The sequence below is a fragment of the Ambystoma mexicanum genome, chromosome 2q (genome assembly GCF_040938575.1).
Source record: "Ambystoma mexicanum isolate Mex_15411 chromosome 2q, UKY_AmexF1_1, whole genome shotgun sequence".
NCBI classification, from domain to species: Eukaryota; Metazoa; Chordata; class Amphibia; order Caudata; family Ambystomatidae; genus Ambystoma; species Ambystoma mexicanum.
Genome location: NC_090924.1, coordinates 396,620,395 through 396,645,940, shown reverse-complemented (window position 1 = coordinate 396,645,940; position 25,546 = coordinate 396,620,395). Strand labels below are relative to the sequence as shown.

Below are 25,546 nucleotides of genomic sequence, written 5' to 3'. Positions count from 1 at the left end.
AACACAACTTCTGCATTCTCTCCCTGCATTTTACAACAAGGGGCAGTCCGGTTGTCCAATCAGGACAGCCAGCCCCCCTCTGAGATTTGTCCCCATTCAGGCAAGGAGGAAGACAAAGGGCTGTGGTGATTTGGACTCCTCCCTCACATCCTGCCTTCAGACAGACAGACTGGAGCCTGGGTGGGGAGTCCAGGGGTCTCCCGCTGAGGATAGAAATCACACAAAGGAATTTCCTGCCCTGGATGTCAGGGGAAGGAAGAAGGAAGGACGGACAAGAACCACTAAAACGGTGAAAAAACAAGATAGGGGCCATCCTGGTAAAATGAGCACCGTTGGGTGCCTTTACTGCAGCTGTGAGCACAGCCTGTGGTAAAGGTGCACCGAATTAGTAAGGTACCACTGCCACCAGCCATTGAAGGTAAGCATGTCCCTGTAACAGAATTGTTATAGTTTTAGTGTGAAGGGTAATACATTGTATCTCCCCAGCACTCCACAATGTGCTGGTTTCATCAAATAAAATGTAAAAGTGATTGAAAGATCCCTTCTATCCTTGGGAACGGTAGTTCTCTCAAGGCTAGCCAGAAAATGTTAAAATGGGAGCCCCTTGGGTAACCCAGCAACAACATGCACTTATTGCCAAACAGTTGTCAAAGAGGATAACTTTTAAAAGACACTATGGAGAGTCTAAAAAATGACAAAAAAAAAAAAAAGTGTAAAAGATTCTGCGAGTGTGGAAAAAGGTTCCCACTCACAGAGGTATATGGAAAAATAATCCACCAGTAAAGCAAAACGTTCTGGGATTGACACAGGTCAGGAAGATTTACCATTGCTGAAGATCTTACTTAACAAGCAGTGATGGCCACCGGGATCAAACAGCGGAAAGCAACCCTCACACTGGGAATAAAGTAGCTGGTCTTGCAAAGCATCTCTTTGGGCAGGAGAGCTGCAACTGTAGGGGGAGATCACTTGTTCCACAAGTTGCGGGTCTGTGAAATCCCAAGTCAGAACTCTGAAAGGCGACTGATGCAGAGTGGTAGCACAGAAGGAAGCTGAGCAGGCCACAGGATGGGCCTGGGACACTTATGAAAGCTTCCAAGGACAAGATCGTTGAGCAGTGCTCGAGAAATGGTTGTTTCCACTGGTTCAGCAATTGGAAGGCCTTCTGGAGATGAACAAAGGAGCAGGCCTTCACTCCAAACTCCAAATCCATATTGACAGGGAAGTCCCTGCAAGGGAGATTTCTCCTTTTGAGTTGGTGCGACCAATCAACTCCAAAGTAAGCCACCTGGACATCCATCTCAGAGCTGGTTGAATTTCCACAGAGTTGCTGCTGGAAACGGTATAGTCAGGGAGAGGAACACCAGATTGTGTGCGTTGCTTTTAAGCTTGCCTAGAGCTTCAGGAAGATCCTCCCAGGAAGCAGGACTCACTGAGCTTGAGCCCCCTCAGAGTGCAGGACCCCAGAAGCAAGGAACATCCATCTCGGCAGCCAGGAACTGCACTGTTGCTATTTGCGGTAGACATGAGGAGCTGAAACACTAAACAGCCACTGATTTGAAGATTGCTGGTTGCGAGCGGTGACCATCAATGATAAGACCTCAAACCAAAAGCACATGAGAAATGGCAAAAAAGGAGCATACCATTCTAGCAGAATGGTGGCCCATCTGTGCACCGATCAAATTGGCATGGGCTGTGTTACGCAAAGTTTGTGTGCAGTACCCTTTGGGACCACTACACACAACTAGGACTACAGGTGTAAGCAAAAACAACCTTTGGTATAAGTCTGTACTACACAGTTTTGTGGTAGCACTGCTGAGCAGTCAGGCTTATCTGAAGAGGAAATGTGAGCTGCAAGGATGTTACACAGTGGTCTATATTTACAAGTATTCAGATACACTCTTATACTCAAGGTTTCTTGGTAAAAATCTTATTCATTTATTACACAATCAGTTAGAAAGCATTCACTAAAAGGAGGCACTCTATATCACACACAAATATACTTCAGTACTTCACAAGATCAGGTGAGGCATTTAAACTACTTTAAAAGGAGGAGCAAAATGGCTTTCATAGCATTTGAAGTAGGAGCAAAAAACAAGTTAATAAAACAAATATAACAGTTACTCTAAAAAACAGTGCAAATAGTTTCAGTTCATCAGAGGAGTTGATTCAATGCAATAGGTTAGGCCAAATTCAATGGGCAAAAAGTCTTGTATAGGAGAAAGCAGTTCTGGAAGGTAAACTGAAAAGTCTTTGCCAAAGTTCTCAGAAGTAGTTCGTAAAAGAAAGATTAATACGTCGGGTCACAAGCTGACTAGGCCTGCAAGTTGCCAAAGTTTCAAGCACTTTCACAGTGAGAGGTAAGTTATTTCGGTCGGGTTTTCAAAGTACCTTACAATGAAGAAAAAGATGCAGCTGAAGACGTCTGTTCCTGGCAGTTTCTGCAGATCTCGCTGTTCCTGAGCCTCAGTCGTGGGGAAAAGAGGGAGTACATCGGTGGACTCCTGCACTGGGACAGGGCTGGCAAAGGCAAATCTTCAATTCCGGTAGCTGTAGTCAAGTACACAAACTGGTGTCGTCCTCACTGGCTATTCGGTTTCCTGCAGCACTCTGAGGAAAACACAACCAGCTCTCAGAATGGTATCCAGGTGGCTTACGAGTTGATTGGTCCCACCAACTCAAAAGGGAGAAGTCGTCCTTGAAGGGCTTCTCTGTCTAGATGAACTTTGCGATTCGGACCTGCAGCAGGGCTTCACCGGGCTAACCAACGGTCCAGTAGTTGCAGCTGCCGTCCTGTTCCAGCCCGTCTTCGGTTCTTTCGTTCCAGTGGTCGACTGCCTTCCAAGCCAAGAGATTCACCTTTTAAAGAGTTTTCTCCCATTCATTCCAGCCTAGCTGCCACTCACATAGCAGGGTGGCTGTCCGTGCCTGACAGTCACCCAGCCAATCACGCCAGAGTGCATTTGGGTCTCCTAGGAGACTAAGCACAAGGGGTTTCGGGTATCTCCCTCACTTCCTACCCACTCAAGACACTCGGGCGCCAGAGGCAGTCTTCAGTCCTGGAGCCCGCCAAAGGCCTATGAACAAAGGGACCAAACCTTGTCTGGTGTGCAGAGGCAAACTCTAGAAGGACCTTTCCAAAAAGAAATGGCAAAAAAAGAAGACCGGGACCTGTTTAAACAAAGAGGGCTCAGACGCCATCTTGAAAACCATGGCTCCGGCGATTTAACGCTACTGGTGTTCACGGTCGGGAAAAATCATGGTAGTGCGTTGTAAAACCACTGCCACCAGCCATTTCGAGAGGAAAAGGTAGCATTTGACTGCTACATGCATTTCTAAAAATAGGGGATGCTAGGTAACCCCTCCAGGACTCTATTGTAAGATAATGTGTGCTGGGTCTACAAATTTGAAAAGACTGGTAAAGTCAATTTCACTTTACTTTCTCTGGGAAACAGTAGTTTATCCCAGAGAAGGTATTTAAACCTTGGGACAGCCTAAAAGGCTTCCCCCGTGTCACTGCACTGAGGGTGCTGTGTGACACAAATGAAAAGATGATGCCTATGGAGTTGTCTAAAACTCCATAATCAAAGAACACAAGAGTAAAACACACATCAAAATACATGAGTGGGGAAAAGGTTCATACTCTCCAGGTAAAAAAATCAAGCCCTGAGAATACAGCAAAGTTGCTGGGGGTCTCTAAGGTGAAGGGAATTATACACATGAGAATTCTCCCTAACACGCTGTTCAATCATGGAGAGCCTCTTGCCACAACTTACTGGGGCCAGCCACAAATACATACCATCTCTTTGCCTGGCAAAGCCAAGGCATTGTCGAGGAGAGGACATACCAAACATGGCAAATCCAGGGAAGGACGAAGGGCGAAATACAAAATGGCCAAAGTACAAAGTAGAATCGTCTGGCAGCCATTTTACAGAATATGGTGCACTAACAGGTATTAGGTGGTAAAATGCAATAGTGCATGCGAGAATGTAAAACACAAATAAAAAAACACAACAGTAGAATAATATCCAGCAGCCTCAGCCTGTCCTAGGCAAACCATGCAAGTAACCATAAAGTCACAAAAACAAATGATGGATAGATAGGTGATGGGTTCCGTGCAGTGTAAAACAAACAGGGAATTACGTAAAGGAGGGCACAGTCCTTCTGCACGAATAGCCATAGGGACTGATCAGTACTCCTAAAACAGACGAGCTAAGCAAGGTAAGTAAAAAAAAAAACAGGCTTTACTTACCTCCAAAAGTCAAGTCAGGTTCAAAACAGCAAAACTTGAGGCATTCCATACAAGTCTATGGAGGGAAAGCAGCAAAACGAACACCTTTCCCAATAATGCATTTTGTTGGCCTTTGTCCAGCCAGTAGAATGTGGAGCGCATGCAGAAATGAATAGGGAGATGAGCAGGTTTAATGCTGGATGCTCGAAATATGAAAAAAGGTTCCTTGCGTGACCTGCGGTAAGCAGAGTGGGCTGAGGATGACCTGTAGGTGCCCGTCTACAACCATGGGAAACGCGAACTTGCAACATCTACAAATACAAGACTTACCCGTTTTGTATACTAGTTTCCAGTGTTGACAGGTCCAACGTTTGTGGGGAAACACATTTCCTCTGACCCCTCCCCTGTAGGATTCCATTGTTCTCCCTCTCCATTACTTAATCCCATGCAAATGGCCATTTCAGTTATGGCCTGCTGGCACTGAGGACATAAGAGTAATAATGGATTTGGAGGCCCAATTACCTTGGCCTATAGTAACGTGTTCCCTTTACGGATGAGCAGCTTTGTGGGTAATGTGAGAGAAAGGGCACCTGGAACCCTCATACACACGTCATAAACATTGATTGAAGGCAGGAACACAATAACAAGAAAGTCGGTTTTAACAGTATGTAGACAACATACCTGTAACAGTTTTGATAGGAGATCTGCACCATCATTGTCCAGCCTGCAAAAAGAAATAAGAGGATGAATAATGGGCACATTTATTTGAGCTTGACAGGGCCCCTCCATTTATGCGTCACCCCCTTTACCCTTCACCCCCTATAACGTCAGTGACCTTACAACTCTTCCCATTACAGTACAACATGCATTTTTGCAGAATATAAATGTCCTCAGCAATAGCCACAAAGTCACAAAAAGGGCACAGAGGCAATAAAGCAGATGGGGAAGAGACAAGTTAAGCAACATGACGGACATGCACAAGGGAAAGATGCTGTGAAGGAACCCAGGTCACATTAATCCATACAGGAGTATCCTTTCAAGGTCACATTCACCTGGAATCTGACATACTGTGCCGTTATTAATCTGGGTCGAAGCCATTTGTTTGGTGCAGGAGCAAACCACCTTTGCAAAACTTTGCACCATTTAGTGGCACAATAACTAGTACAATGTCAAAAATGGGACAAGAACTACTTCAAGTCTCAGTCGGTTCAAGGGCTGTTATTGATTTTGTAATGTGCTTTATGGCCATCCCTCCCTCTCTAGTCTTAAGACAGATTAGCTTCCCAACCCTTACATCTCTGATACCAGTTTAGTATCTAGTGATAATTGAACCCTACTGTCTCAAGCTCTACAGCTTGCACTAAATGCGGGGACCTAAAGGCAGGATGCCTTCTCCAACTAAATCTCCATCCAGGACTTCCCCAAGACTGCCCCGACTCTATCCAGTGGTTACTGTTCTACAGGGGTATGGATTGTGCCTTGCAGACAACCCTGCTTGATTCAGTCTTCCATCTACCATACGCGCATTCTCCCAATCCCTCGCCTTACCTCTCACTACTCACTTCCTCCAACGCCACCCGCCTCTACTCTCTTCCCTTTCCTCCCCTGTCCCCCAGATTTACTCTACCTCCCTCTTCACTACTACTCTTTCATCCACACTACTACTACTACTACTCCCTCCTCAACACTGCTACTACGTCACAACCTCCTACTCAGACGGTAGCTGGCAGTGGTAATTCCACCCAGAAATGATCATTATAATTGTTCTTTTAGACCCCGCTTAACAGCAGAGCATTTTCCAAGTGCGGGGGATTGGGATTCGAAACGGTGTTCGCTGCGTTGTCTTGCTTCCAAGACAAACGCGTTGCCCCTGAGCTATCCCACCTTGTTTTTGTATGGTGAGCTCTACTCACCAGCTGTAGGATGATGCAGGAGATTTCAGGGGGCCCACATTGGACCTCTAGAGGCAAAAACCCAAATTTGGGTATGCAAAAAAAGAAAAAACAGGACAGCCAGCTTGCCAATCAGGACGGGTTGCATTCAGGCATTCCTAGAGTAAAGGACAGGGGAGTTTTGGGATCCTCCCTCACACCCTGTCCTTCCAGACACTCTGGGGCCAGAGGCGGGCTTCAGGGCTGAAGCCCGCCAAAGGCAAGACAAACAAAGGGCTCAAATCTGTCTCAACGCACAGAGTAAAACCCAAGAAAGACCTCACAAACAGAAAATAGCAAAAAAAGACTGGGGCCATTTTGCCAAAATGGTCACCCATGGGTGCTGTACTGCAGCTGAGGGTTCAGACTGCGGTATAAAAGCAAAATGGTAGGAAAAATTAAACCATTGCCACCAGCCATTTAAGAAGTGAGGGTAACATAAAAATGTTACATGAGTAGGTAGGATAAGGGGCTACTAGGTAACCCCCAACACTCCACATAAGATGTTGTGTGCTGGACCTACAAAGAGAAAAAGTAGTCATTTTCACCTTACTATTCTTGGGAACTGTAGTTCACACAAGAAAAGGTATTTAAACCTTGTGAGAAATCTAAAAGGATTTCTCTGTGACACTACACTGAAGGTGCTGTGTGTCACCATACAAAAAGAAGATGCCTATGGAGTTTGCCAGACTCCAAAAACAAAGGAAGCATATAATCCAAATGAGGTCAAAAAACGAGTGAGAAAAAGGTCCAAGGTTAAAATTAAAAAGTCCTAAGTCCAGCAAAAGAGCTGGGGGTCTCTAAGGCTGAAGGAAATTAGCACAGAAATGAGAATTCTCTGTAACAGGGGCTAAGTACTTGGTCATAGAATTATAAACACAATATAAAACATGAAAATGCTTGAGGGTGCACACACCTTTTACAGAAAATGAGCATTATTTCAAGGCAAGTCAGACCTTCTCAAGCACATTTAGTATAGGACACCTATTCATGTGAAGTAAAACCATAGGTTACTTTGATTACTTTCAGTAATACAAGGGTAGTATACCCTAGCAGTTGTGCAGTGACACTTAGTTAAGGAATCACTTAGTAAATCAACCTGCAAGTATACTTTTCTGAAAAGTGGAACATCAATTCAAGGAACAGTAGAAACCTATAACCACATTCAGGATAACACAGTTATACTAGGCGAGTAAGACCCGTTGGTGTAATATACCATTACAGTTGCTTTTCAGCTTAGTGTTAAACCGACAAAGGTAAGCAAGAACTCTTTATTTAGAACTCTATTTAAGAATTCTAATTTAGGAATTCTAATTTAGGATAGCACCAGGCAGACCAGGTCAGCTACACCTACAGAACATTTTAGGAATGGCATACAGCTATTATAGGCAGGTAAAACCTAATGTTGTAATATACTATTAAAGTTGCTTTTCAGGTCAGTGGAACAGACTAAGGTGATCAATACATTTCTTTTTTTTAAAACTTTTCTTTATTGGCATGATGAGAGAACAGACAATCAACACAGTGCACGAGATATACACAGATGCAGTTACACGAATGGTTATATGGTATATGGGGAATACAAATGTAGGTAGACTTTCAGTTTTTACAGTTTAGTGAGTCACAGTAATGGTCTAGCTTACATCCTCAGAAGGGGGGATGACAGTAGTTCTAGGTCCTTCTTGCTGTTCAGATAGCTACAAAATTCAGTCCATACATTCTTGGGGTGAGAGGGCAGTGGGAGGGTATTGATGTAATCCGCCTCACACGTTTGAGTCCAGGTGAGGGCCCTCAGCCACATCTCAAAGGAAGGGGGGAGGTGGGGAGCGGCGCTTCCAACATTGTAATATGCATTTTTTTGCCACCATGGTGGCCACATTCAAAAACCTGGACACTTTTCTCAATTCGGGCTCGTCCCACAGGCCGAACAGTACAGCTAATGGCTCAGGGGGGATATGGGACGCTGTTATTTCAGAGAGAGCGTCTATTATGGCTTTCCAGTACGGGCCTAGTGCGTCGCAAGTCCATATGTATGTGATCCGCCTCTGTAGATTTGCATCTGGGACAAGTGTGAGCCTGGCTGTTTGCAAATCTATCCAGTCTGTGCGGTGTGTAATATAATTGGTTCAGGAGCTTGTATTGTATACATCTATATCTGGCGTTTAAGGAAGTGGTGCGGGTGTGTATGCACATTTTCCTCCACATTACATCAGTGATGGGCAGGCCTAGCTCACCGCTCCAAATGTCGCGTGCTGTCTGTGGCACATCCTTAGGGTTGGCCATCAGCATTTTGTAGAGCGAGGATATTATCCCTCTGGCCTCGGACGAGTTGGTTATATAGTGGACCTAAGGCGAATCTGGGGGTTCGTCGGGGTATGGGAGCCACCAGGCACGGACCACTGCTCTCAATCTGAAGTATTGTAAGAGTTCCAGCGCAGAGCCAGAGTGACTGGGGCGCCATGTCTGCGGGGTGATAAACTTCCCTTCAGGGTATAAGTCAGTCAGGGCTCGGTATCCCAAGTCATACCAGTGTTTCATTAGGAGTTTGTCGTGTGTGGGGCTGAGGCATGGGAACTGCCAAATGGGCAGCCATTTGTAGTACGGGTGGTGGCCAGGTTGTGTGTGTAGTATTCATTTCCAAGCCATGGTTGTTACCGCTACGGGGTCAGCTGGGGCGTCAGAATGAAATGTATGATGGAGTATGAGAGAGAGGGTGTTAATCCCTTCACTTGCTAGTTTTTCGAGTTTCACCTGTGGGAGAGGATCAGTGAATGTGTACCAGTGTGTAGCGTGTTGGGCTTGCGCAGCGGTCCAGTATTTAGCGAAGTCCGGGGCAGTGAAGCCCCCATTCTCGTATGGAAGAGTCATATGTTGCCACTTCTTATGAACCACACTAGAGTGCCACAAAAATTGGGCACATGCAGTGTGTAGGTCCTTGAAGTATCGTTTCCCAGGCCAGACCGGCACATTAACGAAAACGTAGAGCAGCCTAGGGACAATTATTTGGATTAGGGACAGTCTGTCCGATAATGAGAGCGGGAGGTTGCGCCATTTCGACATTTGGGCCTCTGCAAGCTGCGCCGTAGCCACGTAATTGTCAGCCAACAGTGAAGATTTAGTGAGGGATACCTGGACCCCGAGATATCTGATGCCCTTAGGTGACCAGCGGAGGGGGAATTTGCATGCTGGTTGAGAAGTGGTCGGTGTGAGCGAGAAGATTTCAGATTTGGTATAGTTTATGGTGAAGCCCGAAAATGTGCCGATTTTGTTATGTCCCGTATAATTGGGTCCAAGTGGACAGCCGGGTCTCTGATGTAGAGGAGTACATCATCTGCGTACAGTGAGATGATCTCCGGGGCATCACGCAGACGTATGCCTTTACGTATGTGTTTGTCTCTGACATTGTCCGCCATGGGTTCAATAGCGAGTGCGAAAAGTATCGGGGAGAACGGGCAGCCTTGGCGGGTGCCCCTATGGAGGTCAAAGGGGGCGGAGACCCTGGCATTGACAAGGATTCTGGCCACTGGGTTTGTGTAGAGCAGTTTGATATAGGATATCATGCGTGGGCCGATTCACATTTTGTGGAGTACAGCCCACATACATTGCCACAGCACCATGTGAAATGTCTTCTGGGCATCGAGGGTGACCGCTACGGCGCTTGCGTTGGGGTCAATTCTGGACATGACATTAAATAACCTGCGGATATTGAGGGCTGTGGATCTGCCGGGTACGAAGCCGCTCTGGTCAGGGTGAACTAAGTGGGTCATAATGGGGAGGAATCTATTCGCAATAATCTTAGCAAGTATTTTCATGTCAGTGTTAATTAGAGACAGGGGTCTGTAGGAGCCGCATTCGTCCAGCGGTTTGCCCGGCTTGGGAAGCACAGTTATGAGCGCCTCACGCATGGATTGGGGTAGGGTGTTCAACCTAAGTGATTCGTTCCACACCTCTAGGAGTCTGGGTGCCAGAACGGCTACATGGTCCAGATAAAACTAAGTGAGACCGTCTGGGCCTGGTGCCTTGTCCTTCGGACAGTTCCAGATGGCTGTGGTTATCTCATAGAGGGTGAATGCAACATCAAGCTGGTCGCGCGGGAGAGGAGTGTCATGGGGATTTGGTCTAGGAGAACGTCTGTCTTGTGGGCTGTGTTCTTGCTGGGGGTCGTATAGAATTGTGTAGAACGCAGTGAATGTCTCGAGGATGCCTTGGTCGGACCAGCACAGGGCGCCCCCTGCGTCCTTGACGCAGTCAATGCGGGTCCTGCCACCCTTTGTACGGACTAGTCTGGATAGTGTCCTCCCCGGTTTTTCCCCCTCGCCGTATTTCCTGCCTGCTACGGGACGGGCGTGGTAATGCATCTCCCTCCGAGCATGGGTCTCAAATGTTTCCAATTCCGCTCTAATCTGTGCCAGCGTGGTCGGGGAAGGGGCGGGGGTGTATTCCCTCTCAAGTTCTTTTAGCTTCGCTTCAGATCTCTGCAAGCTATTGTTAATGACTATGAGGACCCGGCTTCTCTAGATATGCACATCCCCCTGATGTAGACCTTGAATGCCTCCCAGCTGACCCATCAGATGGATCTTGTCTGTTGCAGTCAAAGAAGGTGTTGATATCAGCCAAAATATCAGCTTTGAAAACTATATCTTGGAGGGCTTCTGATTTGAATCTCCAGGAGGAGCGGGGGGCTGATCCTGTCCTAGGGTAAGGCGCAGTGTTACTGGTGAGTGATCCAAAAGTGTGCGCGGTAATATCTGAGTCTCTGTGGCCTTGCCCACTATGCCGCTTGATATGAGAAACAGATCTATCCTGGATAGCCTATCATGTACCGATGAGTAAAAGGTATACTCTCGCGCCTGCTGGTTGAGAACTCGCCACACGTCTTTAAAGGCCAAGTGTGACCATGTGTGCATGTAATCTATGGGCCGCACGTGATGTGGCTCTGCCGGTAGTCCCAGATCTGTCCAGCTCATTGTCCAGAATTAAGTTCATGTCCCCTCCTCATATGATGGGAACACCAATATACTTCAAAAGTATGGTGGTGATTGTGTCAAAGAAATCCAGAGCATCAAAATTAGGGGCATACGTGTTCACCAGGAGGCATTCCATATTGGCGAGTGAGCAGTGAAGGATTACAAATCTGCCCTCGGGGTCTATGTGATTGGTGCGTAATGAGAACTGGACTGATTTGTGTATTAGGGTGAGTACCCCCCCTGGACTGGGTCGAATATGTCGTATAGTATCTATTGTTGCCCCAGGTCGGGGCGGAGTATGTCGCTAGGCGTCCCAGGGCATGAGTTTCTTGGAGGAAGAGTATCTTAATTACATGCCTCTGGGCATAGACAGTTATCCTGCGGGCTTTGGTGAAGTTACTCAGTCCACGAATATTCCATGACATGAAATTAAGTGACATAATGTCGTATTATGGGACATCCCTACAGTAGTATTCATTACCATTCCATAACATGCGTACACTTGCTGTACAGGTACACTGCGCTGCAGTCATGTACCTCCCTGCCATGCCATTTTCCTTTAATCCAACCCCAACAGTGCCACCCCCCACCCTCACTGCCCAACCCCGATATGCAGTGCAACCGCCCCACCCCCCAACAAAGGTGCCAACAATTGAACCGACTCCCACCAGGAGGCGGAGGTTGGAGGGCCGGATCCAACGTGGATATGCCCTCATCCCAGCCCAACAAGGGCCAAACATTAGCAACAACCAAATGAAATTAAACATTGCAACTTCAGCGGGGAGCGCCGATGCCGTGCGGCTGGCATTTTAAGCACGATGTAGGGCAGCAGTGCTGTCCCGGACATGTTACTGCGGTAGACGGATTTTGCAATTGGCCCCCAGAGCTAGAGAGCACTCTCGATCTGGGCAAATCCACAGGAGAGGGTAGGACACATGTCTAGCTCCTGGCATCAAGGGGGGAGAATGGCCAGTGCATAACATCCAGGAGCCAGCCTGCGACCCAAATGCATGTGATAGGGAGCCACGTTTGCTGAGTAGATAAAGTCAGGTTGCCATTGACACATTATAAAACAAGGATCATTGGGTATGATAAGTCTCCATGCGCCACGCTGTTCCTGATTAGCTTTCGTTGGCTCGGTCGTCTCTTGGGCCGTGTAGCGGTATTTGCAACTCGATAAATTTCACCGCTTTGTCTGGGACAGTGAAGAAATACAGTTTACCATTGTGGGTGATTTTGAGTCGCGCCGGGAACAGGATGGCATACAGGATATTGCGCTCCCTGAGCAGTTTCTTAACGCTGAGGAATTGACGCCTCTCCTGCTGTACCGCCACCGAGAAGTCTGGGAAGATTCTAATAGTGTGGGCCTCAAAACGTAGGTCTCCCTTCTCACGCAACAAACGAAGAATGAGGTCTCTGTCGCGGTAATTGAGTATCTTAGTGATGATGGGCCTGGGGCTGTCGCCCGACCTAGGGCATGGTGGTAAGGCCTGGTGAGCTCGCTCCACCGTAAAATATGGTGAGAGGTCCGGATTATCCAGCAGGTCTTTGAGTAGTTTTCCCACTGCATCTTCCATCCGCCCCTTGAGGGCATTCTTGGGAACTCCGATAATGCGCAGGTTGTTTCTGCTGGAGCGAGACTCCAAGTCATCGCATTTCGCCTTAACACTCTTCATGTCACGCGACAGGAGGCCACAGTGTCTTGGAGCATGTGTATTTTGTCCTCATTGGCGGAAATTCTATTTTCGGCCTCAGTGATCCTTCAACCTGCCTGGTCCACCCGAGTTTTTAGTGAGGCAACATTTGCGTTAATGTCGTCAAGTTTTTCATGAAAGGAGGTGACATTTTTGGCCATAGATTCCATCAGCGTTGTGAGATCTGGCGCTACAACCCCATGGTGAGGGTCTGGGTCGGATTCTTCCTGTGAAGCCGACGTGTGGCCCGGCTCAGCCCGCGGAACCGATTTAGTAAACTTGTCCATGGTACCTCCTTGGGCAGCACTCTTGGATCTACTCGGCATTGCAGCAGAAAGAAGAAGGTATGGTGCGTGCTCACCGGCGGGGAGGATGGTTATGTGGAGGGTAGTAGCCTCAGCGGGGCCAGAGTTCTCCTGCCAGTGTCTCCGCGTCAGCAGGGTGCGCAGGCTGTGGCAGAGGCAGTAAGTTGCGGTGAGGCAGCAGTATGAGATATTGGGTGTCGATTGAGGAATACCGCTAAGCGATGGGGCAGTGATGGCCACGGCACAATGTCACATTGCGTGCTTAGATTTCTTGCATCTGGTCCGCCATGTCGGGCCCCAACGGGGGAAACACTGTGCGCACCTCCCTCCTCTCCTCACCTGGACCGCCGCACGGACGGTGCGAGCCCCAGAGTCCTCCTAACTGGGCAGCAGCCAGTCCGTAGCCGCTGGTATGGTGTCCGTCGCAGCAAAAGGCACGGCCTCCGAGTGCAGGGGGAGACGGGCCGCGCTCCATTGCCGGCCCCGGCCCAGCCGGGCCGCCGCTCGCTCCGCGCGGGCCCCCGCAATAGATGTCTGGTCTCCGCAGCACCCTCGCCGATGTTACTGAGGGAGGGGGCCCAGGGCAGCCTCTGCAGTTGTTAGTGTCGGCCTCTGGGGAGGGAGCCAGAAGACAGGCGAGCACACAGTCAGCAGTCACCAAGGATGTCGCATCTAGGCCCTTGAAAGTCGTATCGGGCCCAAAATTGCACAGCACACGCCCCGCAGTGTAGGCAGCAGCACAGCCAAGCAGCGATGTTAGATGGCGAAGGAGACCGCAGATGTAGCCGGATCGAAGCCTGGGCCGCACGGAGCTGAAAAGCTAGGCAGCCATCTTGGGCTGCTCCACAGTGCCACCCCTGAGCAATACATTTCTAACTTATTTTGGGATGGCACAAGGCAGACCCAGGTTGGTAATCCCCAAAGTAAATTATTAAGAATTGCACAATTCAAGGTAAGACCCCTATTCTTCTTAAAGAAGCTACCAGCAACTTCAAGGTAGGTATGAACCCGAAGGCCGTTTTAGAATATGTATAAAACTGACCAGGGAAAGCAACACCCAAGGTTACAATTTAAGAATGATCCAATGTCATTTAAGGTAGGTAAAACCCCAGGCAGACTTTGTTTAGACAGGCTATACAGCCGGTCAGGGGACACAGACCCAGTTGGTTAACTTGCACACTAATATTCTGGAAGAAATAGTTAAGTGAAGTCAACAACATTACCTTTGGGAAGAGGCATAACCAATTCACAGGTGTGTAAAACAAACTTACATATACTTTTCAGAATGGCACAACACACATTCAAGGTAAGTAAGAACTCAAGAGTTACAGTTATCAACCAACTTCTTTACAAGTAAGTCAACTTTTAAACAATCGTTCTCTTTTCTAGGCAGCAGGCACAATCCTTCTACCCTTATTCCTGGAGCATGAGTGTTCTGAGCGGCAGAAGGGGGTCACTAGGTCTCTAGTGTCCAACAGGCAGTTCAGGGTAGGCACAGACGCAGCAAAGGTCAGAGTTCCTTAGGAAGACTGTTCAAACAGGTACGTATTACACTTTAGAGAGGTTGAAAGGGACAGGGACTTCTGAGAAGACACCCTAGGCGGATTCCAGCAGTGGGCCTGGGTGAGCTGGATGAGAGGACTCCCAATCACAATTTAAACCCTAAAACTACACAGGAAAAATGAAGATTTAAGGTAAGTTGTTAGGGAGAATTCTCAGAAATGTGCTAATTCCATCCAACTTTGAGACACCCCCCCCAGCAACTTTGCTGTATTTTGAGGATTTGATTTTTTTTTACCTGGAGAGTGAGACCCTTTTCCCCCACCCTCTCATGCATTTTAATGTGATTTTGAACTCGGTTTCTTTTGGTTGTGGAGTCTGACAAACTTCATAGGCATCCTCTCTTACATTGTGTCACAGCACCTTCAGTGCAGTGGCACAGGGAAGTCTTTCAGATTTCCCAAAGGTTTAAATACCTTTTCTTGGATAAACTACTGTTTCCAAGCGCAATAAAGTGAAATTGACTTTACTTCCAATTTTAACTTTCTAGACCCAGCACACACTATCTTACAATAGGGTGCTGGAGGGGTTACTTAGTATACCCTTTGTCTAGCTTCTCATGTAACATTTTTATGTTACCCTTTCCTCGCTGAATGGCTGGTGGCAGTGGTTTACCTTTAACCACTGTGGTGTGCAGTGTTCGCAGCTGCAGTAAAAGCACATGACGGACATCCTTTCAGGAGGGCCTCAGCAAGACCCCATACTTCCTTTTCATGTAGCCTTACAAAGGAAGGGTAACTGCATGGGAAAACCCAGAAACTATTCCCGCAGTAACTAAGAAATGTGTCAAAATATAGACCCTGTCCATCAGATCCCTAATACTTAAGTTAACACCCATCTCCTGCCGTCTGGTAGCTCAAGCAGCTACCTCTACTAGAAATGTTGCATACCCTACAATTCCACCTGATAGAGATGATAAAAAGGTTGATGCATGGCCCAGAAAGATCTTGGCAGGGAGCATGGCTTTAAAATCCACAAATGTAACTTGCACCCTTGCAGGATTTACATTTATCCTGTGGGACTGCATGTCAGCGGCAGCTGGACACATCCCGGAAGGTGAGGAATGTAAAGGGTTCCTGTCCATAGTAAGGGATGGAAAGGAGGCTTCAGGGGAATGCCTTCAATCAGGTTTCGACACAGCTGACAGTATCAGTAGGTCCATGGAATCTAGTACAGTGCTACGCAGATTTGCGTGGCTAAGAAAGTCAGGTGTTGCCCCGGATGTGCAATCCAGACTTCTTAATATGCCATTTGACGGCTCGAGGTTGTTTGGCAGCAAGGTGGAAGAAAGTTTGGAGAAGCTGCAGACTTTCCAAAGCAGCGGCAAAAATCACTCAGTGCCGCTATACGACAACCTCAACAACGCCCCTACACAGACTTATCTTCCTGGAGGGGTCGTCCCTTTCGACTTTATTCCTCATTTGGGAAAGGAAGAGGACAGGCCAGTCAGAGAGGGAAAAGGAAATGTCCTCGTGGGTGAGGAAAAGGTGCTAGATCTGCCCCAGCAGCGGCATCAGTCCCTTCAGCCGCTGCTGCAGCTGCTGCAAAACCACTCTGAGGTTTTGATCCAAGACCCCATTGGGAGGCAGGATCTCACAGCATCTGGAAGAATGGTGGGGCATTACTTCAGATGCTTGGGCACTGGAAACTGTATCCCAAGGTTACTGCCTTCCTTTTCAAAAGAAACCTCAGAATCACCCACCGGGATACAACTCTGTCAAAAATCCAGATCTGCTCCTGTTGCAGGAACTCTTAACCCTGCTACAGAAAGGTGCAAAAGAACATGTACCTGTAGCGGAGAGGAACAAGGGTTGGTATTCCCCATATTTCCTCATACCAAAGAAGGATACAGGACTGAGACCCATCTTGGACTTGAGAAGCTTGAACAAGTTCCTCAGGAAGGACAAGTTCAAGATGGTCACACTTTCTCAGATCCTTCAGGCTCTCCAACCCCAAGACTGGTTGGCATCATTGGACCTTCAGGATGCTTACTTTCATGTGCCAATCAATCTCAAGCACAGAAAGTACCTGAGGTTCGCGATTGGTAATTCTCACTATCAGTTTCCAGTTCTGCCATTCGGGTTGACCTCCGCCCGAGAGTTTTCACCGAGTTGATAGCGATGGTGGCAGCGAGTCTCAGGAGAGGGGGGGATTCAAGTCTACCCCTACCTGGACGATTAGATGATCAGGGCACATTCTCCAGAATAAGCTCAGGAACATTGGTCCAAAACTTGCCACTTCCTGCACAAACTAGAGTTTTCTCTGAATTTAAAAAAGTCAAACATGATACCATCTCAGAAACTCCAGTTTATTGGAGCAGTCCTGGATACCTGTTCGGGCAAAGCCTCGCCTCCCGAAGAGAGCTCACCACATTCTGCAGATGGTAATAAAATTCCAGAATGCCCAGCATCTACCGGCCTTCGATTTTCTCAGGTTGCTCGGCCTTATGGCATCCTGAAATTTTCTGGTGCCAGAAGCCAGATTGAGGATGAGATCCCTTCAATGGGCCCTCAGGTCTCAATGGTCCCAATTTTCAGGAGAAATGTCAGATCTGTTGCAAGTTCCAGTCAGAGTAGCACAGGATCTACAGTGGTGGGCTTGCAGGGAACATATCCTCAAAGGAGAATCTTTTTGGCAACCATGGTCAGAGATAACAGTAGTGACGGATGCTTCACTCACAGGGTGGGGAATTCACACCAACGAGTCGACAATCAGCGGTCGTTGGTCTCCACCGGAGTCCAAACTACACATCAACCAATTGGAGCTGAGGGCAATCAGACTAGCGCTGAAGGCCTCCCTGCCCTCTGTTAGGGAAAGAATGTCCTAATAATGACGGAAAACACGGTAGCCATGTACTACCTCAACAAGAGAGGAGTAGGGTCACTACCACTGTGCAGAGAAGAAATGCAGATCTGCTTCTGGGCAATACAAGAAGGGATCTCTCTCTCGGCAGTTTATCTAGCCGGAGAGCAAAACACAGCGGCGGACACTCTGAGCATGCAGAGCACAGTTTCCCACGAGTGGGAAATAGCTCAGGAAGTCCTTCAAGAGATCTTCGCCCTTTGGGGAACCCCACAGTGGATCTGTTCGCGACCAGTGTCAACAGGAAATGCAAACTGTACTGCTCAAGGGAATTTCCCCCGAGAGGAGCTCTAGGGGACGCGTTCGTAGTGGAATGGGTGTTTCCACTTCTGTATGCGTTTCCTCCAGTCCCGGTGATCCCTCAGGTAATCAGGAGGTTGAGAAAACCAGGAAAACCATGATCCTAATTGCCCCGGATTGGGCCAGGAGAATGTGGTACCAGGACCTTCTGGCCATGTCCATCTGCCCTCCAATATGTCTTCCAAAAAGAGAGGATCTTCTCGAACAAGAGGAAGGTCACGTTCTCCATCCAGAGGTCAACACATTCAACCTTCACGCATGGCTTCTGAGAGGTTGAGCTATAAAGATTGGGACCTTTCAGATGCCGTCATGGAGAGCTTGCTTTCGGCCAGAAGGCCAGCAACTAAATCTCTGTACCGGTGGCGTTGGAAAAAGTTCAGTGACTGGTGCAGAGATAAGAATGTGGACCCGTTTCAGTGTAATATTCCCACAATATTATCTTTTCTATTACACTTGGCTAATCTGGGGCTCCAGGTTGGGACGATAAAAGGTTATTTAGCAGCGCTATCCATTTTTAAGCGCTCATCAGAAGAAGAATCTTACTTCAAGATACCTTTAATAACTCAATTGTTAAAAGGTCTAAATAATGTGTTTCCTCCAATACCTTTTCAAGTTCCTGTGTGGGACTTAAACTTGGTACTAAAGTTCCTCACATGCATTCCATTTGAGCATTTGCATTCTTGTCCGTTAAGGCTCCTTACTTTTAAAACAATAATTATTGTGGCAATTACATCAGCCCGCAGGGTAAGTGAGTTGCAGGCACTTTCTAGCGGGCCTCCTCACACCATCTTTTATAAGATAAAGTGGTCCTTAGAGTAAAACCCTCTTTCTTGCCAAAAATCATCTCAGATTTTCACCTGTCACAAAAAATAACACTGCCTACATTCTACTCTCCTCCTCACGCAAGTAAGGAAGAGGAACGGCTACATAGGTTAGATCCTAGAAGAGCTCTTAGCTTCTATATTTCAAGATTGGCAAAACTACATCATTGTGACCAACTTTTTGTGGGATACACTGGCTGCAAATTCGGACTAGCTGTGACCAAGCAAACATTTAGATGGATAATTTTGGCTATAACTGAATGTTATAGATTGACTGGGAAAGATCCTCCAGATGGGCTGAGGGCTCATTCAACCAGGGGCATGGCAACTCCAACAGTACTTCAAAGGGGTTTCCCTGTGCAAGATATTTGCGCAGCAGCCACATGGTCATCCATGCTTACTTTTATAAAACATCATGCTCTAGATTTGACTTCTTCACAAGGAGGTCTGTTCGGTAAATCAGTACTTCATTCTGTACATGACTAAAATGTCTGTACTCCCACCTCCAATGGGAGGACACAATCCATTCGAAGAACAAGTTACTTACCAACTGTAATGTTCTTTCGATTGGATGTTCCTCCACGTATTCCTCATTGACCCTCCCTGCCTACCCCACTGTACAGTTTATGTGGTTTACACTCTATATTCTCTTAAGGCTTTGGTCAAAAGAGGCACACCATTAAAAACAATCCAGTGGCTAGAATATACGAAAAAACAGAACTGAGGCCAATGGGCGCGCTCGAGGCATTTATATAGCGGATGATGTCGACGCACGACAGAGGCCGCCAAGGGACATAGACGCTGCAGCCTCGAGTGGAGCGCCCTCTGGTGGAGAGAGAAAACATTTCCGAAGCAGCAAAGCTGAAGGTAAGGATATATCTAAGATGAGGAATACGTGGGAGGAACATCCAATCGAAAAAGAAAGTTACAGTTGGCAAGTGACTTGTTCTTCTCTTTGACAAACTCTTAAATCTGATTCTAAATGCAACAGTGATATATTAATGTCCCCAGCACCCTAACTATTGAAGTCACCTGAGGGTGTAGGAAGTGTCTGTGGGCCATCCCATAAGGGTACTTACCCATTTAGAAATATTAAGAGAGTGCATTTTTGAAGTGTATTTGAGTATTACTGTTATCAAAAAAGTTAGCAGGCTCCCCTTTGCCCCCTTCTGAAGGAGGCTTATTCTAACTGACTGATAAATAAAGTAATAATTGTTTATTCAAGAATCCTTGTGTGTAAGTGTTAACTTGAATACTTGTCACTGTGAATCTCTGTGTAACTCCCCTACAGCTTACATTGACCTCTCTAGCCTGGCTGCTCAACACGCTTCCAACCCGTGTGGTTCCTATTGCCAGGAGGTCAGGGTTGTTGTAGCGCACCCAAAGGGTACTGCATACAATCTTGCCTAACATAGGTACATACCCCTGCCAACACAGTATCTCAGCACAGAAGAAGAGTTGTAGCGGGGGGGGGGGGACTTCAGAACCTGCCACCAAAAACCTGGTCGATGGATTCTTTTGTCATGAAGGCGGAAGACAGGACTTTGTAAGGGATTTTGCAGCAAGGATCAATGGGGATGGCTCCTGACAGGAGTTTCTTCACAGATAGATGCAGTTCTTAGGTGTTGGCACCCTTTTCAGGAGGCGGAAGACGACCACATATCACCAATTGGATTTGTGTCGCTGATCTGGTCCAGCACTCTGGCGAGGGGACTTCAAGGACTGGAATCACATCTCTGGAGGTCCAGCAGGATGCCACCAAAGTTTCAGCTCGATTTGGCATTCGGAAGACTGTGCACCGCACAATGGCTCGAGGTCCCAGCGTATTGCAGCCCTGCAAGGTCGCAGCACGATGTGTGATGGCTCGAATTGCAGGTCTTGAGTCCAGTGGACCTCACCAGGCTCTGGGTCGGGGGTTGTCATTTTCGGAGTCCCCAGATCGCTTGGAAGGAAGGCTAACAGCAGGCTCTGGTTAGACAGCAGGCTTTCTGGTCACTAGAAATCGTCTCAGTCATGGTTTCTTTATCTTCCACTTCGGATTCAGGTCCAGTGGTCGACTTTCTCTTCAGCTTCCATGATCACACTTATGCAGGAACCCAGGCAATCAAACAGCCGCGCAACATTTAAACTTGGGAGGGGGGGTGGGGGGAGGGGGCGGGGTTGGGTTTGGCAGTCCTTTCAGGCCAGCCAGCCTCCCAGTTTGAAGCGGTTTCTCGTAGGCAGGCTTGAAGAGAAACGGCTACAGTGTTTAGGAAAAACAGCCTGCGTAAAAGGTGCACCAAATTTGTAAAACAATTCACTGACACCAACCATTTAAGGTGAGCTTGTCCCATTAACCGAATTGTTACAGTGCTAGTGAGAAAGAAAGTACATTGCATCTCCCCAGCACTCCACTTAAGGCCGAGTGTGCTGGTTTCACCTAACAAAATATAGAAGGGATAGACATATGCTTTCTACCCATGGGAACTGTAGTTTTCAGAAGATTAACTAGAGAAAATAAAGGGGGGAGCCCACACATGCCATCCCTGTAACAATGTAAACTCCCAGGCTTCCCTTATCTCCCCCTTGAGTAGTGAAACAAGGGAGGCGACTTCCCAAGTGCCATTGGCTTCTTCCACTATTCTTAACCCCTCGCACATGAGACCTTCCCACCTGGCTACATTCATACCGCCTGGAACAGATCACGAAGGGGAGGGGGACTCGCAATATTACACAAAGATCAATTCAAGCTAATGCACCACAGACTATGAATCTCTCCTGGTAAAACTCAACTCGCACACTCCACCTCACACAGCTTCCTACTCATCTACAGACACCCCCGCTCCAACAAAAACTTTGCAGACACATTTGGTGAAGCACTGGCCACCAACCACATCCTACACCCAACTCTCACCATCCTAGGGGATTTCAACACCAACTCCCCATCAAACTCTATGACCAGGTCACTCAGACAATCTAGAACCACTCAACCTGAAACACCACACCTCCACTCCCACCCATATGAGAGGTCACACCCTCGGCGCAATATTCAGCACCGCAAACATATCTAGCCAGCCCCTGCGCCCAGTCATGGACTGATCACTCAACATAGTATTTCTTCATACCTCAGAGCATTGCGGTCAGCGGTCAAGGACCCACACAACCACCGCCAACCCCACCTTCTACATTCCCACTATGGAACAAAGTGGTAATCACCCCAGATCTAGAGCTCTCTCTGCAGCCCCCTACACTTTTCCTCCTGTAAGGACCTCCAAGAATAGAATACTTCGACCTCTGGCTTACAAAGGCCCTCACCCTGTCAAAACGTACCTCTGGAGAGCTGACCCAGTCATCTCAGAATAAAACCGCCCTAGCAAGGACAACCAGAATATACAGATCGGAAATATTTTTAAAAAAGCAAGACATCATTCTATGCAAACTGAATCCAAAATGCTCGCATCCCGAGTAAGGAACTACACAGAATCATAGCAGAATTAAAATCCCCTGCATGCTCGCGCTTGCTCACTCCAAGCTCCCAAGCCCTATGTGACACCCTCTCGCTCCACTTCCACAATGCCAACATCGCTAAACTAAAACGTTTATCGCTGCCTCAAACTAGCCCACAGACCTCAGCCCAAAACCCCCAGACACATTTTCCTGACTCGTTCTCTCCCATCACACACCAAGAATTCCTCTCGCTTGCAGCAGTCAGCCGCCCGTCAGACTCCCCTGCTCACCCTCAGTGCTAAAAAAAAAAATAATAAAAAAAAAATAAAGCTACCCTCCACCTGTGCAGGTGACTTTGCATGCACAATCCTTAATCCCTCACTCACATCAGGATCTTTCCCGAAAGCCCTAAAAACATCCTAGATCAAACCCATTCTCAAAAAACAGACTCTTGATTCACTCCTCCCCCAAAACTACCGACCTATCTCCAATACACATTTCATCGGCAAATGGATGGACCGTGCGGCATACAAACAGCTGGGCCAATTTGCCACAGCCAACAACCTCCTAAACCCAGCATGACATGCATTACTTACCTTAAAAGCATTTCTGATGATTGTATCTGCTTAGATTCACATGCTGTGCATATGGTCCAACATCCAGTAGTAATCGCAGAGTATTGCATCTTGTCTTTCGGGGACCGAAAGGGGGCGTCGGCATAGGCGTGACTGAAACACTATCCCTATCGTGACGTGTGTAGTACCCAAAATCCCTCACGCGCAGAGGTCCCTCCGATTGTATTTTTTCTGCCATGAGGGAGCCCAAGGCTATAGTGAGTGAGTACATGCAGAGAGAAAGTAGTAAGAAGTCTATGTTGCTTCCTCCCCGAGCGGGGAGGCAGGGAGGGCGCATGAGAATCTAAGTAGATACAATCATCAGAAATGCTTTTACGGTAAGTAATGCATGTCGTCTGATGCTTGTTAATCTGCTTAGAATCACATGCTGTGCATAGACTAGCGAGCAGTACCCGGAGTTGGAGGTGGGTTGTGAGAAGGAACAGTAGAAAAAAGATGTCTTAGTACTGCTTGTCCCACCTGAGAATCAGACCTAGAATGAGTGTCTAGGCAATAGTGCTTTGTAAAGGTGTGTACAGAACTCCAGGTTGCCGCTTTGCAAATGGACTCTAGCGGAACATTTGCAATGAATGCTATGGATGCCCCAGTGCCTAGAGTAGAATGTGCTCTAGGCTTGAAGGGTAGTTCTCTCTTTGCAAGAGTGTAACATAGTGTGATGCATTTGACAATCCACCTTGATATTGCTGATTTAGAGACAGGATCCCCTTCTCTACCAGCTGCCACTGAAACAAAGAATTGTTTAGTTTCCCTCAGTGGTTTAGTTCTATCCATGTAGAACATGACTGCCCTGCACACATATAGTGTGTGAAGGCTTCTTTCGGCCATGTTAGTAGGTCTCTGGAAGAACATGGGTAGTTCGATTGACTGGTTCACATGGAACTTCAAAATAAGTTTCGGAGCAAATCTGGGATTTGTGCGCAGAACTACCTTATCTTTGTGGACTGTAACAAAGGGGGCCAAAACCCCTGTAGTTCGCTAACTCTCCCGATAGAATTGATAGCTACTAGAAAGGCCGTCTTGTAAGTCAGGTCTTTCAGACTAGCTTTATGCATAGGCTCAAAAGGGGGTCCCATGAGCCTAGTTAAAACCACATTTAGATCCCACCCAGGGGCTGGGTGAGTGATGGGGGATACATTCTTTTAACCCCTTCCATAAAGGCTTTAATCACAGGTATTTTCCACCACGACACCTTCTGCTGTGATTGTGGTGTAGGCTGATAACGCCGCTAGGTGAACCTTTAAGGAATTGAAGACTAACCCAGAGTCCAACAGATGGGTTAGATATAACACAATGTGTGAAGGCGAGCAATCGGTGGGATTGACGCCTTTGGAACTGCACCAGATGACAAAACGTTTCCATTTGCTGGCATAGCAATAACGCGTGTTAGGCTTTCTTGCCTCCCTCAGTATGTCCATGCATCTTTGAGGGAGTTGCAGATGTCCAAACTCTATGACCTCAGGAGCCAGGCTGCTAAATTCAGAGTTTGTGGGCATGGGTGCAGAGTCTCCCCCCTGTCCTGAGACAGCCTGTTGTACGGGCAGGGCAGCTTGACTGGTGGGGAGAGGGACAGTTCCATCAGGTGCGCGAACCAAGGTTGGCGGGCCCACATGGGAGCCGCCAGAATCATGGTGACTGGTTCCTGCTGCATCTTGTGTACTATCTTGTTCAGAAGGGGAGTCGGAGGAAAAGCGTAGACAAATTTCCCCCACCAAGTTATCCAGAGACCGTTCCCCTTGGATCGGTTCTGGGGGTACCTGGAGGCGTAATCTTGGCATTGGGTGTTCTCCTGAGTAGCGAACAGGTCGATCTCTGGAAACTCCCATTCTGCGAACACGTTGGATACAATGTCTTCGTGCAGTCGCCATTCGTACTCTTCTGGCAGAGGAAAATCTCTGCCGAGTACGTCTGCCAGAAGATTGAGTTCCCCTGGAACATGTTGGGATATCAGGAACATCTTGTGTTTGTGAGCCCATATCCAGATGTTTTGGGACAGCTTGGATAGCCCTGGAGAGTGAGTGCCCCCCTGTTTGTTCAGGTAATACATTGCTGTTGTGCTGTCGATTAGGACCAGCACGGTCTTCCCTTGCAGTTGTTCCTGAAAGGCTTTCAATGCTTTGAAGACTGATAGTGGCTCCAGTAGGTTTATATGGTTGGACGCTATCTGAGGGGACCACACTCCGTGCGCTGTCTGTTGAAGCAGGTGAGCCCCCCCACCCCGTTAGAGATGCGTCTGTCGTGAGAGTGGCTTCCACTGCAGGGGTGGTGAAGGTTTTCCCCTTCAAGAGGTTCTCCCTCGACCACCACTGCAGAGAGAGAACGAGGGCTGGTGAGACAACTAACAGATCTTCACAATGTCCGCTGGCCTGACACCACTGGCTGTTGAGCCACTCTTGCATGGGGCGCATGCGCAGCTGCGCGTGGGGAACCAAGTATATGCATGACGCCATCATCCCTAGCAAACGCATAGCTTTGTGTACGGTCACCTCTCGACTGGCTACATACTGAGGAACCTGAGAGAGCATGTTCTGAACCCTCTGGCTGGAAGGGAAGACTAGACCGTCTTCCGTACGAATTAGAGCCCCCAGAACTGTTTTACTTGGCTGAGGACTCAGCTGGAGTTCTTTTTGTTGATAGAAAATCCCAGGCTGAACAGTAGGTCTATTGTTTTTTTGGTGTTCGAAAAACAAACGTCGAACGAGTCCCCCGTGATGAGCCAATCGTCGAGGTAAGGGTAAACTGGAACTGAAAGTCTGCGCAGGTGTGCCGCTGCCACTGCCAGGACCTTGGTAAATACCCTTGGCGCCGAGGCTATGCCGA

At 47.7% G+C, this 25,546-nt stretch overlaps 1 protein-coding gene across 5 annotated transcripts in view; it reads right to left on the bottom strand.

Annotated features, from left to right (window-relative positions):
* Positions 1 to 25,546, bottom strand: part of LOC138569439 (cyclin-dependent kinase 16-like) — a 381,119-nt gene that overhangs the window by 94,801 nt on the left and 260,772 nt on the right. For all 5 annotated transcript variants that reach the window (XM_069647411.1, XM_069647410.1, XM_069647413.1 and 2 more), the window contains one exon: positions 4,910 to 4,952. In XM_069647411.1, coding sequence (XP_069503512.1) covers positions 4,910 to 4,952 — 43 coding nt within the window. The remainder of the gene's footprint in view (positions 1 to 4,909; positions 4,953 to 25,546) is intronic.